At 37.8% G+C, this 14,523-nt stretch overlaps 3 protein-coding genes across 5 annotated transcripts; all 3 read right to left on the reverse strand.

Moving 5' to 3' along the window:
- Positions 1 to 10: 10 nt before the first annotated feature.
- Positions 11 to 9,772, reverse strand: LOC100634651 (NF-kappa-B inhibitor cactus-like). Of its 3 annotated transcripts, XM_019998103.1 has the most exons (14): positions 9,579 to 9,772; positions 9,447 to 9,512; positions 9,307 to 9,369; positions 8,903 to 9,060; positions 8,508 to 8,705; positions 6,569 to 8,451; positions 5,186 to 5,404; positions 2,242 to 3,088; positions 1,827 to 1,935; positions 1,443 to 1,644; positions 759 to 847; positions 588 to 699; positions 277 to 410; positions 11 to 140 (listed from the first exon to the last, which is right to left on the reverse strand). In XM_019998103.1, the coding sequence occupies exons 6-14, from the start codon at positions 7,098 to 7,100 to the stop codon at positions 111 to 113; spliced, it is 2,274 nt and encodes a 757-aa protein (XP_019853662.1). In that variant the 5' UTR covers positions 7,101 to 8,451; positions 8,508 to 8,705; positions 8,903 to 9,060; positions 9,307 to 9,369; positions 9,447 to 9,512; positions 9,579 to 9,772; the 3' UTR covers positions 11 to 110. The 3 variants fall into 3 exon arrangements, with proteins under 3 accessions (XP_019853662.1, XP_019853661.1, XP_019853663.1); XM_019998102.1 differs by having other exon boundaries at positions 6,569 to 8,705; XM_019998104.1 differs by having other exon boundaries at positions 220 to 410; positions 6,569 to 8,705.
- On the reverse strand, positions 8,648 to 9,962 carry LOC100634777 (cation channel sperm-associated protein 3-like). Its single transcript, XM_019998083.1, has 6 exons — positions 9,849 to 9,962; positions 9,579 to 9,710; positions 9,447 to 9,512; positions 9,307 to 9,369; positions 8,903 to 9,060; positions 8,648 to 8,705 (listed from the first exon to the last, which is right to left on the reverse strand). The coding sequence occupies exons 1-6, from the start codon at positions 9,960 to 9,962 to the stop codon at positions 8,648 to 8,650; spliced, it is 591 nt and encodes a 196-aa protein (XP_019853642.1).
- Positions 9,963 to 12,839: 2,877 nt separating this feature from the next.
- On the reverse strand, positions 12,840 to 14,440 carry LOC100634900 (intraflagellar transport protein 46 homolog). The gene is made up of 10 exons (XM_003387520.3): positions 14,404 to 14,440; positions 14,234 to 14,339; positions 14,021 to 14,186; positions 13,769 to 13,937; positions 13,583 to 13,717; positions 13,462 to 13,529; positions 13,357 to 13,401; positions 13,237 to 13,303; positions 13,114 to 13,174; positions 12,840 to 13,061 (listed from the first exon to the last, which is right to left on the reverse strand). Exons 1-10 carry the CDS (start codon positions 14,416 to 14,418, stop codon positions 12,946 to 12,948), a joined length of 948 nt encoding a protein of 315 aa, XP_003387568.1. The 5' UTR covers positions 14,419 to 14,440; the 3' UTR covers positions 12,840 to 12,945.
- Between the last annotated feature and the right edge of the window lie 83 nt (positions 14,441 to 14,523).

The following is a 14,523-nucleotide window of genomic DNA, read 5'->3' on the forward strand; positions in this document are numbered from 1 at the left end:
GAGAACAAACTACACATCCATGATACATTTACAAGAAGTGATGAACAGAAAAAATAATTATTATTTCAAATTAAAAATAAATAACAGTCTCTTTCTTTATTTCTTAAAATTTATTTTGTGCTCATTTTTGCCCTCTGCATCTAAAAAAAATTAATAAAAAATACGCATAAATAAAATTATAATTCAAATTAATGAGGTGCCCACTAATCAAGCACCTACCCAGGCACAGGTGGGTGTAGTGGGTGTGACTTATAGAGAACACACAACGTGACCTACCAATAGAGACGCTGGTAGGTCACTAGGGAAATCCCCTTCTCCATTGGCGATGGACGGATTGGCTCCGTAGGCCATTAGTAGTGCCACAATCTCTTTCAGTCTTCGTCCAGCTGCTACATGTAACGGAGTATTACCTAATAACAACAACAACAATAACAATAATAATAAGAAGTGACAAAATAATTTATAAACAATTCATTACAAAAATTACACAGTTTGCAAACAGATTATATACGTCATTCAAACAAACAAAACAATAGAATCTTGCACACTATTTCTCTCTCCCTCCCTCTCTCTCTCTTTCTTTATACCAGAGAATGTCACTGCGTTCACGTTCACATTGTTCTCCAGAAGAAAGTTACAGACTTGGAAATTCTGTGCTTCTACTGCATAATGTAGTGCCGTACGGCCACTGCACGAGTCCTTTAAATAAAGAGAATGGTTGTTTTATATGGTAGCAGCTGGGCTGGGGTTTGGCTTACCGCCATATTCCTATTGGCTCCCATTTGAAGCAAGAACTTAAGGACATCAATACTGCCCTCTTTGGTTGCTACGTGAACTGGAGTAAGGCCTAATGGGGAGAGAGAGGATTAAAGTAATTCATAAAAAATCCAATCTTGTTTGGAATTAGCTCCAACTTTCTACGCAACATAAGTACGTGTATATACATCAGAAAAAAATTATAAAAAGAAAATCCTCACAATTTCATTTTTAGTAAAATTTGCCCAAAATCCCTGTACTATAGTACATGGACTTTGGCCCAATTTTTGAGCAAAGAAGCTGTCAGAGGAAAATAAAGAGAGGATATGATGAAGCATGAAAAATACCAAGTGGGAAATTGAATCGTACAAAGGGAGAATGGAGGGAGTGCCCAAAGTACTACATACACCACATTACTAGTGAAAGGCCTCATGCAATGAGGAAGAGGTTATGTGTACATACAGTACATGTGCATGTACACATTATGGTCCTAACAGGAAGCAATCAAGATCAACAATTAAATCAACCACATTACAGAGAACCAGACAGGAGCCCCCTAATCATTCAATTAACCCGTGATGACATGCGACACATAACAATAACAGAACAAAAGGCCAATAATAACATAAACAAAAAGCTAAACAAACAAATATCCCACCGGGGGGGGAGTACGGGTATTAAATTACCTCCAAAATTCCTCGCATTGTAATCCGGGGAGTGATTCTCTGCTTGTGAGAGAATCTGTAATATCCCAACATTCTTTCTTTGAGCAGCTAAATGGACACAAGTGTTCCCCTTGCGGTCAGGACAGTTAACAGAAGCACCAGCTTGAACCAGCAGGTTAACTAACATTGGCTGTGCAGTAATGACAGCTAAATGAAGAGGAGTCTGGAGAAAGGAGAAAGAGAAGAGAGAAGCAAAGAGAAAAGAGAAAGAATGAGATAAAAGATATACTCATTTAATACATGTTTAAATTACATCTTAGCTTTTAGAGATAGAAAGAAGAAGATAGGATACCCTTATTTTATACATGTTTAAATTACATGTACGTGTACATCTCCTTAGCTTACTTGTCTCAGATTGTTAGCAATGTCTAGGCTCATCGATACACCAGTAATGAGTCGAACAAGATAGAAAGTCAATGGAATGTTTTCCTGTATTATTGCCAAGTGAAGCGGCCTGGAAAAAGGAAAGAGAACATAACATTAAAAGTAGGAAATAGAAATGAAAGCAGACTTAAAAGGACCTTCCATCTTAATTAATTTTGGTATGTAAACAGGTTAAAAACACATACCTTAGGCTATACATGTAGCTGCATGCACTGGTGATTTTATTCAATTTGGCAAGGGATCTTTGACAAATAAATTAAATAATTATAACAAAGTTAAATTGAAATTAGCAAAGCTAAATCCCCCAATCCAAAACCTGTTTACATCTTTTGCAACTATTTGTACATGAAATACTTTTAAATGTTCAGCTACTTACGTGTCTCCATCTTCATCAGGCAGTATAGCCAAGTGAGCCTCCCCTACCTGTAGTAATGCATTCTGTCTGACTCCTCCCTCGGCATTAGACGTGGGTAGTCCCTCACTGGGCGGAGTCACAGAGGGTAACCTTTCCTCACTACTAGTCACTGTACTGTCATTAGTAGGGCCTGGACTGGCCCTGGGACTGTATCTATTCCTCAAAGGACTAGCTGATTCATTCCTCTTGAAGGCATTAACAGAGCCTGATAGCGTCAATGGCGGTTCATCATCATCATCAATGTCATGCACCACATGCAATGAGGAGGAGGAAGGAGAAGAGCTGCTCAAGTTATCTTTTTCAGCTGGTTCTCCTTGAAACAGTCTACCACCCGAGACAGCATTAGTAATAGTCCCTCCGTTAGCAGCTGCCAAAGCCGCCGCTAACATACTATTATACTGCTGCTGGTAGAGTAGTAGGAGGGTTGGGTTTATCAATGGGTAACTATTAGGAGTTATTGCAGTGGGTGGGGCCTGTTGCTTTGATGACGCCGAAGACGTAGGCTCCTTAGCAAGCAAGTCATTGATAGAGAAACTGCTGACGGTTTTAGTTTTAGTTTGTTGAGAGGACGAAAGAGGAGGAGCAGTAGGAGGAGATTGAGTGAGGGAAGGGAGAAGAGAGGAAGAAGAAACAAGAGGGAACATCAAAGGAAGGAGAGGAAGCTGAGGTAAGGTGACAGGAGAAGGAGCAGTGGAGGAGTTAGGAGAAGGTGAAAAGTGTTTCTTCTTAAGCAGAGAGGAAGGCTGATGGATGGTTGGTACCCGAGGAGACTGCTTGGTATGATTTGATAGTCCCTGTGGTGAAACACCTGGGGAATGAAAGAAGACACATAAAAACATCATTACTATGAGAAGGGAGTCATTAGGAGGACACACACTATAGAAACCACTTCAACACAGTTGTAGTACACATGATAAGAAGAGCATGCAGCAATGATAATAATTATAATATATCATTACTAATAATATCAAGACAAATGACTCTCATTCAAAATAGTCCCTCCATGACAGCTAAGCAATAAAACATGCACATGAATATATAATGCTATCATGTGTGGCCTATATAGTGACAATTAATACAAGGTACATGTACATGTACATGACTACAGGTACATATATGTACAGGTACATATATGTGCTAAACATTGAAAAGGTATCAACAGGGATATGCAAATGCTACTATGCTCAGTAGATAAACAATGATGATAGTCTAATGGCCTTCAAAGTTTCCCCTAAGCAGAGTCAGCCCAGCTAACAATTAGAATAGGAGTCAGGAGTGCATGTATGTGTACATACACAGTACAAGGAGAGTGCTGTATAAGCAGGTGTAATTGATATTTAGCTGGTATCAATAGCACGCATTGTTGGGGTATCTTTTCAGCTATTAATATCCTCTGGAGTCTTGCCCTACGTTGACTTAAAAGGTAAAAGGGTGGAAGGTGATGAGGCTTATATCATTATAAAGGTGTCACAGTACAGGACTGCTGACTGTAATAATGAAGATGATTATAGTGACATTCCCTTGCTATTTATGATTCTATCCCCTACCCCACACTCACCTACATATCCTCTCTCTCCCTTTCCCTCTCCCTCATTCTCTCCCACTCCCTTCTCCCTCCCTCTCTCTCCCTACAATTCACCCAACAGGTAGCATTCCCATGTAGACTGTAGTGACAATAGCAATCTAGTCACAACAGGTTTACAAGGAAACACAAATGTTTACAAGAGGAGATTATTCCAACCAATTCCCCCTTTACTCCCTCAACTCGAGCTGTAGCAACACATAGCAACACACACGTGAGTGGGTGGTGCTTGTAATAACATGCAAAAGCAACCAAACAAAGAGAGAGGAGGGAGAGAGAGGGGGGGAGAGAGAGGGGGGGAGAGAGAGAGGGGGAGAGAGGGGGGAGAGAGGGGGGAGAGAGGGGAGAGGGGGGGAGAGAGAGGGGAGAGAGAGGGGGGGGGAGGAGAAGTGTGACAAGCGTGTCCCAAATCATAACAGATCGGGAGAGAAAGAATGAAATAAAATGTAACAGCATAAGTTCCAAACACTGCATACAATAACTGTAACGAAACAGTTTTTGGAATAATAATAATTATCATTATACTGCCAAAAGAGTACACAAAAACAATAATAATAATAATAATAATAATAATAATAATAATAATAATAATAATAAATATTAGAATTAGGTATGGGCTACATTCTCCTCCCCTCAAGAAACACATACAAGGGAGAGAGAGGTCTCCCTAATGGCCTGCTAACAACAATCACTACAAGACAATCTACTCCCCAGAATGAGTCAGACATACATTAATATACACATACATACATACAGTACAAGCAATACAGTACAATTTATGGTACATAGAATATCCGCATAGTCTAAACAAGGAGCTGGAGTACACGCAGTGCTATTGAGGCCGACCTTAAATGAGAGACTGACACCTAGTAACACTTATATTGAGGGGAAAGAAAACACGCACTCTATCAATAGAAGGCTAGAGATAACACACGACAGAATGACACACACGGCCAGTCACCTTTTATCAATAACAGTGTATGGTTGGGGTGTATCCCCTCCACTACCACACAGAGTCAATAAAAGAGAGAGAATATTTTATTATAATAATAATATTAGAGTAAATGTCATTGGAGTAATAGTCTCGTGTGTGTGTGTGTGGAGGCTGTTTACTAATTCTGCACTTGTGAAGGCAAGAGTAAATAAATAGTCTTTTTGAAGCATTTTAATCAAAAGAAGCATCTCATAAGTTCTAATCAATTACACACCTTAACCAGACCATAACGATTGGAGTTATTCCGAGTGGGTGGACGTTATAAACAAATATTTAAAGGACAAGCGATAATTGGTTTAATATGTGGGCGGTGGTTTTAATATACTTACCAGCTGTTGTTTTAGGAATCTTTGAACTTCCTCTTGTCCTCCAGTTGGTCTCTTCTCCGCTCATTTCCTCATCCGAAGGTACTAACCTCTTCATGTTCACGGCCTCTGGCGGTCGCTGGATGTAGCTCTCTAAAAGATGATCCTCTTGAGCTGGTATTTCAACGCTCTGACCAACCGGAGGGACAGAGGGAGAATTAGAGGGAGATCTGCTCCTCCTTACTATAAAGAGAGAGAGAGAGAGAAACAGAAAGTGTATTACTAATGAGTTTGAATTGAATGACTAAATACATTTCCTCCTTAAAGAGGAAAGTATAAATCTCTAGTGATATTCAATTTAATTCTTATAATTAATTCTTAGTATAGAATAGAAAGAGCTGAGATCATCATCATCATCATTATTATTATTATTATACGCTGGCATGTAAACAGGATTTCCTGCACATAACACACATCTGTACTACAATACATGTAGATTCAATTACCATTGTACACAACATAACTGGCACTGCATATACATGTACATGTACATGCATATGCAAGCAACCAAACACTACTGAGCATTATTAATTGCTGTGCAGTGCTTAAATAATTCCCAATTGAAATGTGAATTTACTCTGCAACAGGTATTGAAAGGTATCATTGTACAGTAACTCAGTCCCAAATAAAAGAGATATTCCTACCATTATCCCCACAGACTGAAAAAACAACATAAATCTAATAATAATGATAATAATAATAATTCTCACTAATTAATTATCTCTGCTACTACGCTATAGTATACTATATGAAAAGATAGGATATCAGAAAGCATGAGAAATAGAAAGAGGAGAGACAACTCCAAATAGTGACATAGTACATTGTTATAGAATCAACATGGTTGCACAGCCTGGAACATGCATAGCTTTCCCTTCATGCATATGCGTCCTGTCTTCATGACTGGACTTGTCATTGCCATTATTACATTGTTGATTATTATTATTATTATTACATTGTATTAGTATTATTACAAATACAAGAGATCATTCATATGTGTAGGGTCAGGCGGCTAAGCATAGGGTCACAGGAACAATGATAGGACAAAAAGGAACAAACACTGACACATAATATTATACAGAGATGCATCATACATACATGGACTATTATGCTGACATAAGTATGTGTACAATGCATAAAGTATATTGGATTGAAAGCTCATTCACTGCTGCTATACTTTAGTCAATATGTGCATGTATTTTGTGTGATGGTTTGCAATTACATGCAGTTTCAGTTACAGAAAGAGCGGGACACACAGGTACACAGCAGCTGCAATCTCTCAACAAATAGCAACAAAAACATGCTCCAAACAAAAATCAAAAATAAAGAGAGATGAAAATGATAACTCACCATCAGTGCCAACTTCCATTGCTCCGTCTTGCACGACTTGCAACCGATCGCTTTCTTGCTGCATGTGAGAGACGCTGGAGGTCAAATGGCTCCCGGGAGAAGAGTGAGAAGGAGAGAGAGACGGTCGCTGGAGAGTCTCGAGATTAATGGAGTCAATACGCCTTGCAATTTGAGTGGTGGGAGAAGGAAGGACAAGAAGAGAGGAAGGGTTAGGCGAGGGTAGAGGGTTGTTGAGTATCTTTCTCTTTCTTGATGCAGAAGTATCCAGTTTGGTTTGGTGATGATAGTAACCAGTGTTAGGAGCTCCTGGTGATACTTGCGTTCTTATTACCTCCTGGACTTCCTCTTCTTCAGGCTCTGGGCAGCCTCTAGATATCAGTCGCAATGGAGTGGCAGGTGCAGGGCTGGCTCCACTGCTTATAGTGCTCAGATACCGCCTCTTGTCAGGGGACGAGGCAGACGATGGGGAGAGCCGATCCTGGCTACCCCCCTCTCGATATAAACTCCCTTTGTTGAGCTGTGACCTTTCCATTTAGTTCCTATCTAGTGAATAATGAGAGTGTCCTTTTTTTCTAAAACTACCCGCGCTTATACCACAACTACACAGACTAGGCTCCGACTTTAGGGAGAACACCAAGGGACAGCACCAGAAAGGGACAGTACAGAAAGAGAAAGGGGAACTCCCTACTTTTTCTTCCTCGCCGGCTTTGTCCCTAATAGAGATCACGTGATCCGCACAGCCCTTATTTGGCAATACCACAATTTGCAGCATGGTCTTATGAACATTATACTATAAACAACTACAACTACTTTCATAAAATTAACAAAAAGAATTGCCATTTTTCTTCATCTGATGAGCTTTGTTAATTATTTCATTGCCCAGAAAAAAGAAAAAAAAAAAGAAAAAAAATTGGCGTGTGTGTATGTGTGTATGAGGCTCTGTATGTATATGTTACTATTTAAGTACATGTATGAGGCTCTGTGTGTATATTACTATTAAGTATGAGGCTTCATGTATGTATACACAATTGCATGATAAGCTCTACAGATCTATACAGTACCAATGGCACTCCCCCACAGACTACCAGTACTCATAGCGTGCACTCTATGAGGAATGGTAGCCAATGGAAGTGTGTCACCAGCACTGTACAAACCTGTAATGTAGTCTGAAGCTGTGTGTGCATTATAATGTAAACTCTGTATGCATACTATATTAGACAGAGTGTACGTGTACTGTACTTACATGTAATTGCATGCCACTGAAGCCAGCCACGGCTTATAACCTACCTAGTGCCTACAAGAATACCTACCAAAGAACTTACAAGAAAGTCTACAAATGCGGTTTCGGGGATTCGAACCCGGACCTTCTTGCCTCAAGGCCGGGTCCACCCCCGTAACCACTAGGCCACGGCGCGCTTGCGCAACAGCACGTGATTTTTCCACCTACACATACTAACAGTCATTACAATACTGCATTATATACACTGTAAACGCTTTATAGCCATGTACTACTGATATAATTGAACTTTTAACGCTTCTAGATAGAAGTAGCTTCTTTGTATCTATGTTGTAACTTAGGCTAGAATCTTTAAAAGCTTGGCAAGTTTAGTTGGTTACTTTTCCAAAAATCTGCACCAAGTAAACCTATTAAAGCCTTGCTCTAGTACTGTAGAAGGTTCTCAAAGGTTTCTCTGGCTAGAGCTACTATAAAATTAACACACTGCCTCCTAGTGTAACATCATTAAAGCCTAACTTCTTGAGCACTCCACCTTACTAGATCTGCCCTAGACCTAGTCCGGCTCCCCGAGACTGTCCAGGGTTCCTGACAGGACTCCAATCCCCAAAAAAGCGACCAGAGTCTTTAAAGTTCAAAAGGATAGAGCCTAGCAATTCAAATGTGTGATAATGTGATGGATCTATGGCAGAAATAGTCATAAACCTCGAGAAAAAGAGAAAACCAAGCTTCCTGAGTTCTTCACTGCCACTAGGCGGTGCCATAGCTTAATTGAACCACACCCTTTTGTGGTTATAAAATTTATTAATAAAAGCACAGTTAAATGAGATACTAGGAGATATCAGCTAGGTTCCTTTCATTTCAGCTAATACTTCAGCTATTTCAAATTGAATTTGGTGGCACCTGCATGAATTAATAAAGTGAGAGAGCAAAGTAGGGAAATTAAATTATCTCACACACTTAATGTTTTGTAGAAAGTTTCCTTTCCAATTAAATTTTTTTGAATTACAAGCATCTGACACAAAATTTGCCAATTTTAAACAAAATTCTATGGCATTCTCCAAAAATTGAATATAATAGACTCCATTATTTATTATTACTTGTGTTTGCTGTTCTCAAGGTGCTTTAAAGATGCCAGCATTGTCTCAATCCATGTCACAGTAGTGCAGAGATCAGTCGTATAAGTAAAGTCATCATGTCTGAGGCTTTTCTCAAATTCTTTTGTCATTTCATTCAGTGTCATATAGTTATTTTCGCGCTACAAGAAAAATAGAAATACATTTATATATTAAATACTAATGATTAAAAATACATTCTTAGCAAAGGCATGTATACTACAAGTACAAGGGGGGGATTTGTTAATAATTCTGTTACATCTTGGCATGTAAACAGTGATGAATGGAATTACTATTGGCAGTGTAGTTCAGCATACCGATTACTACAAATAGTAAATTTAATAATACCTTTAAAGAAGTCCCCCTATTACATTACCAATGTCACTCACTTGCTTCTTAAGCATCTCCATAACATCTTTGTGCTGCTTGTCAATTACTGCTTTTTTCTTACTCTATGTTCATCAAAAATCATCATTAATATTGTTCATTAGCATAATTATTTATGTACAGTACTATTATTATTTAGTACCTGGATGAGTGCTCTTTTTTCTGTCATTTTTTGTGCTTTGAATTTCGTCGTAGTTAGATGAATATTCTGTAATTAAAAAATTAAAATAAGACTTGCTCTCTTTACTCTCCCCTCTCTCCCTCTTATTCTCACTGCTATGAGGACACCAACAAATAGATTAGTGAAAATGTAGTGACCGAGAAAGATGAAGATGACGGTGAATATCTCACTACCTACAAAACCGTGAGCTGTCAGTTCTTTCTGGATAGGAAGCCACCCATCAACCTATATGAATGCAGTTCACAAGAATGGTGCAATTATTATACCATCTAGAAACAGTATTACATCAGTAATTGCATGTATTGAATGTTATTTTGAAATAGAATAATTCAATTTGTGAAGTATGTATACTTCTGTACTCACGGTCATATAAGTAAACAATGTCAAAAGGGACCGTCCCAAGTTCCCCCAGTTTGTTTCGTCTCCGTTTGTCTCATAGCCAAACAGGTAGTAGCCAATAAGAGCGAATATGAACATGAAAGTCAAGAGGAGGAGGAGGAGATTGAAAGCAAAACTTTTGATGGTTTTTACGAGAGACTTGACTAGTAACTGAAGACCTTGGGAGAGCGAGATGAGACGAAGAGTCCTCAAAGGTATCAGAGCTAAAAATTAAAAATAAATTTTTTTCATTATATTTATATATTTAATTAAATAAATTATAATTTATTTTAAAATTACCTTTAACTACTTGTAGGAGAGCAAGTTCATTTTGTCCAAGATTCAAGTACAGAAATATCGAATCGATTATTGCAATGATGAATATGATAAAATCAAATATGTTGTAATAGCTCTTCCAGTAGCCGAGAGGCTCTGCATAAAGTTTGATGAGAAATTCCATCAGATAAATACCTAAAAATATTTGATTCGTCAACAGGAAGAAGAGGGGAATGGTGTCTTTGAGGTAGCTGGTTTCCATGGAAATCGTCGTAGCGTTGAGGAATATTATGACCATTATAAACCAGTTAAAAGCAGAGCTCTATAAAATGTCAAATTATGCATACATTTTCACAAAATTACTTTGACAGTTAAGATGACAAACTGGCGGAACTCAGTTGCATATCTTTTCAGTGTTGCCTTTATTTTGTTCTCTTGCTTTTCTTCAATCCTTTATTTATTAGTTATTATTATTATATCAATATTATTGATGAAACTTACTCATAAGAAGCTAATGATTCAGTCTCTGGCGGTCTAATAGTGTTCATTCTAGTATTCATCATGATTGCAGCTGCAACCTGCAAGTAACTGTAAAACTACGGATACTAATGCCTACTAGTGTAAAATACGGAAACCACGTGCTATCATGCTTTCAGAGTAACCCTTCCCATCCCCTTTGGTGGCCCATAGATATTATAACAGGTCCTTGCAATTTCGGCGGGCAATCAATCTATGTTGTGTGCAGTGCAAAAATGCTTTACAAAGCCGTTTGTTTCCTGCTACTAGTGTCTTTAGTTAATGCTCCTGAAATCAATGAATGTGATGTATCAGATGCAATGCTCTGTCCTTTGTCTTTAAGTATCTACCCTGAGAACTTGCCTTTGCAATGTTTTGAATGTTCATCTCTGCCGGCTCAACCCAATCCAACCTGTTTATGTGAGTATCTACAGTTTAAAGCAAATGTCACAGATTGCAATAACAAAACAATAGAGTGGAAAAATGACTTAGATGTATGTATTGATGGTTTTTGTCAAACAGTTGCTGTTAGATCAGTACGCAACAATGGCCCACAAACCTCTTATGAGTTGTTAACATGCCTTACTGAAACAGCTACTGTTGAAATGTCTGTGAAAACAACTGGATTTATAAATGCTAGTACTAATGTAGATTTAAATGTTACAGTAGAATGTGACAGTAGAGTGTGCAGTGCCGATCAGAAATATTGCCCTTTTATTGATAATGCTGATATCAAAAAAAATAATACTTGCATTGACAATGAAACTATGCAACTGTGTGCTGATTGTCCAGTAGGCAGTGGAGTTCCCATCAACATAATCAATACGTGTGTCCAGTGTGAAAATTATCTCTCAGATTTATTGTATTTTGTGCTGATAGAAATAGCACCGATAACAATCATAACTTTACTATTAATAGTATTGAATATACAAATCACAGATGGCTTTCTTCATGGCATAGTATTCTACTCTCAAATAGTATCTCTTTTCTATTTTGATGATCCCATCGGAAAATATCAATATATGTTGGAGGAAAAATTCTATCTAATACCATTACTGCCATTTAGCATTTTCAATCTAAATTTTATGCCTTTTCTTTTCAACTATCCATTGTGCATTGTACCTCAGATGTCACCTCTTTCAGTAATTTTCTTTTGGTATGTGATAGGATTCTATCCATTGCTCCTCCTCCTCTTATTCTATGTTTGGATAACATTGTATGATAAAGGTTACAAGTGTGTAGTATTTATTACTAGACCATTTCATCGTTGCATGGCTCGTTTCTGGAATATGACTGGCATTGAACCATCTTTTACTCACTTTATAGCATCAATATATATACTCTGTTTCACTAAGTTAGCTTCCATTTCTTTTAAGATATTACGTTTTAATTCTGAAAATGGTAATGCTCTTTTCTTTTATGATGCAAAGCAAAAATACTTCGAAAATTTTCATATAGCGGCTGGTTTATTTGCTATCCTTGTTCTACTACTTGTAATACTCCTACCAACACTTTACATACAGTTTTATCCATTTAAATGGTTTCATAAGATGTTGAATTGCTTACATTTGAGGAACCAGCTACTACTATCACTGGGTGATGTGTTTACTGGACCTTACAAGAATGGTTCTGAGAAAACAAGAGCAGATTATCGCTACTTTGCTGGATTTTATCTTTTTGCAAGAGTCCTATGTCAGAATTTTATATTTTTAGAAGCAACCCTAACTCTTAGACCAGCTCTTTTCACTCTATTGGGAGCAATGATCTTGATACTTCGTCCTTTCAAAATTACTTATCAAAATATCTCTGAATTTATAGTTTTATTGTTTTTGATATTATTAAGTGCAGCTTATTATGTGACTGAGATCCAAATATTTGTATCACTTGTGTTTAGTGGAGTTATTTTTAATACAGCTATTGCTTTGATTGTGTATAGACTGATATCTATTCACAATCATTACTGTAAGCAATACAAAGGAACCCCAGCCCCACAAATGGATAGAGAGCCAGATGATGACCAGCTTATAATTGAAGATGAATGGAATCCTGATCGAATTGAGAATCCACAAGAATATGATGAACAACATGTTCCTGTTGTAGTATCTCTAGAAGATCATTGCAATACTCAAGATACTAACGCTGCTACATATGGTAGCATTAGACAGGACACTTTAGTTTGATAAATTGACCATTATTGTGCAATTTTTTATTGTGCAATTTTTTTTACTTTGCACTTGCTATTGTTTGCAATTTTTTATGATTATTGTTGTTGTTGATTTTAAATGTGCATTCATGTAGGTGGTATATAGTTAGTGAAATGCTGTGAGTTTTTAAATTCCATGAAGAGAGAGAAGAGGACATGAAGCGAATGGATTCTGTTTCCACGCACTGGAATATCAAGCAAACCTATCAAAAATAACAAAGGAATAATAAATATTTATAATCTGCACTGACATACCACACATTATGTCTACAAATTCCTCTAGATTACAATCAAGCTCAGCATTAGGTAGGCCAACCTTCAAGTAATAAAATACATAATATCATTATAATCATTTCAAAAATTGTGCGTGTCACCCACTTCTTTTAAAGATTCTACAAAATCTGAAGGCCATTCTTGCATCAGTGTTTCAATGTCAGGCATATTTCTATTATAAATATATTATAGTGTAATTATATGCAGCAATGAAAGCAAATCAACCTTGTATAATGAACATTAGTGGCTGGTTTTTGTCTGTGTAGCTCCCTGTGGAAAAGAAGAAAGAGTTGCTTACATGTAAAAATGAGAAACCTTTCTCTGTCTCACTTGATATTTTCTATCCAACTGTCTAGTGTCTTGCTTTCTGCTTCTGGGTTTTTGATATTATGCACAGGCTGAATAATAATAATGATATTTATTTATTATTAATTTCATTTATTAGTCTTACTGCTGGTTTTTCCAGTGACTGCTTTGCATGTGTCCTCAATTGTAAGTCTAAGACATGTGGATCTGATTGTTTGGTTGAAGGCTCATCAAGTACAGTCAATCCCAATCGGTCACCAGCTCCATCAGGCCTTGTTACCTAAAATAAGAGCTACCATAATACATAGAACTATTATGATCAAAGGCTGACTTTAATGAAAGCATCAATGTCTCCAATGGCAGGTATGTACTCCGGTACAAAGGGAATCAGACGACAGTCAAGATTAATGTTTTGAGGAGTGTATCTGGATATGTGCTTAAAGAGCTCTCTGATCTCAGGAGAAACTTGTAAATTTTCATATTCATTTGGATCATAGCCACTATAATAGAAGGGAGAGAGAGAGAGGGAAAGTGAGTTTTAATATGGACATATGTGTACATGATGTAATTAAAGTTAACATACCCAGTCAATGTTTGTTGTATTCCTCCATTATCTTGCTCCTCCTCGCTCTCCTCTTCCTCGTTGGTCTCTTCATCTTCTTCCTCATCCTCATACATCATGCCTGATGCCTGCGGGACACTACCATCCCTTGGATATTCCACCCCTCCATCCTCTTCCTCTTCTATTCCTACTTGGAACTGAAACATGATGGAGTCTGTGATTGATTGGTCTAACCTGACTGTGGCTTTGACATCCTGGGGGTTGGATTTGTACTCACTACTTCTTCAGCGTCGCTTACTTCAACGCTCTCGTCGTAAGGCTGGTTCTGTAGCAGCTTAACCTGCCAAGAGACTAAAGTTATTGGCTTGTTTGTGTGCGCTGGAGGGAGGCGAAACCACACTTACCTTTCCTGGGTCCATATTTATTAGCCACTGGTTGTCATGGAAACTATCAGTAAGACCCGCCCACAAATAGCATCACGTGATCTCTGGTTTAGGTAGTTATTAATGATTAACTAGACCTAG

This window comes from Amphimedon queenslandica, unplaced genomic scaffold, assembly GCF_000090795.2.
Source record: "Amphimedon queenslandica unplaced genomic scaffold, v1.1 AMPQUscaffold_13340, whole genome shotgun sequence".
In the NCBI taxonomy this organism is placed as follows: Eukaryota; Metazoa; Porifera; class Demospongiae; order Haplosclerida; family Niphatidae; genus Amphimedon; species Amphimedon queenslandica.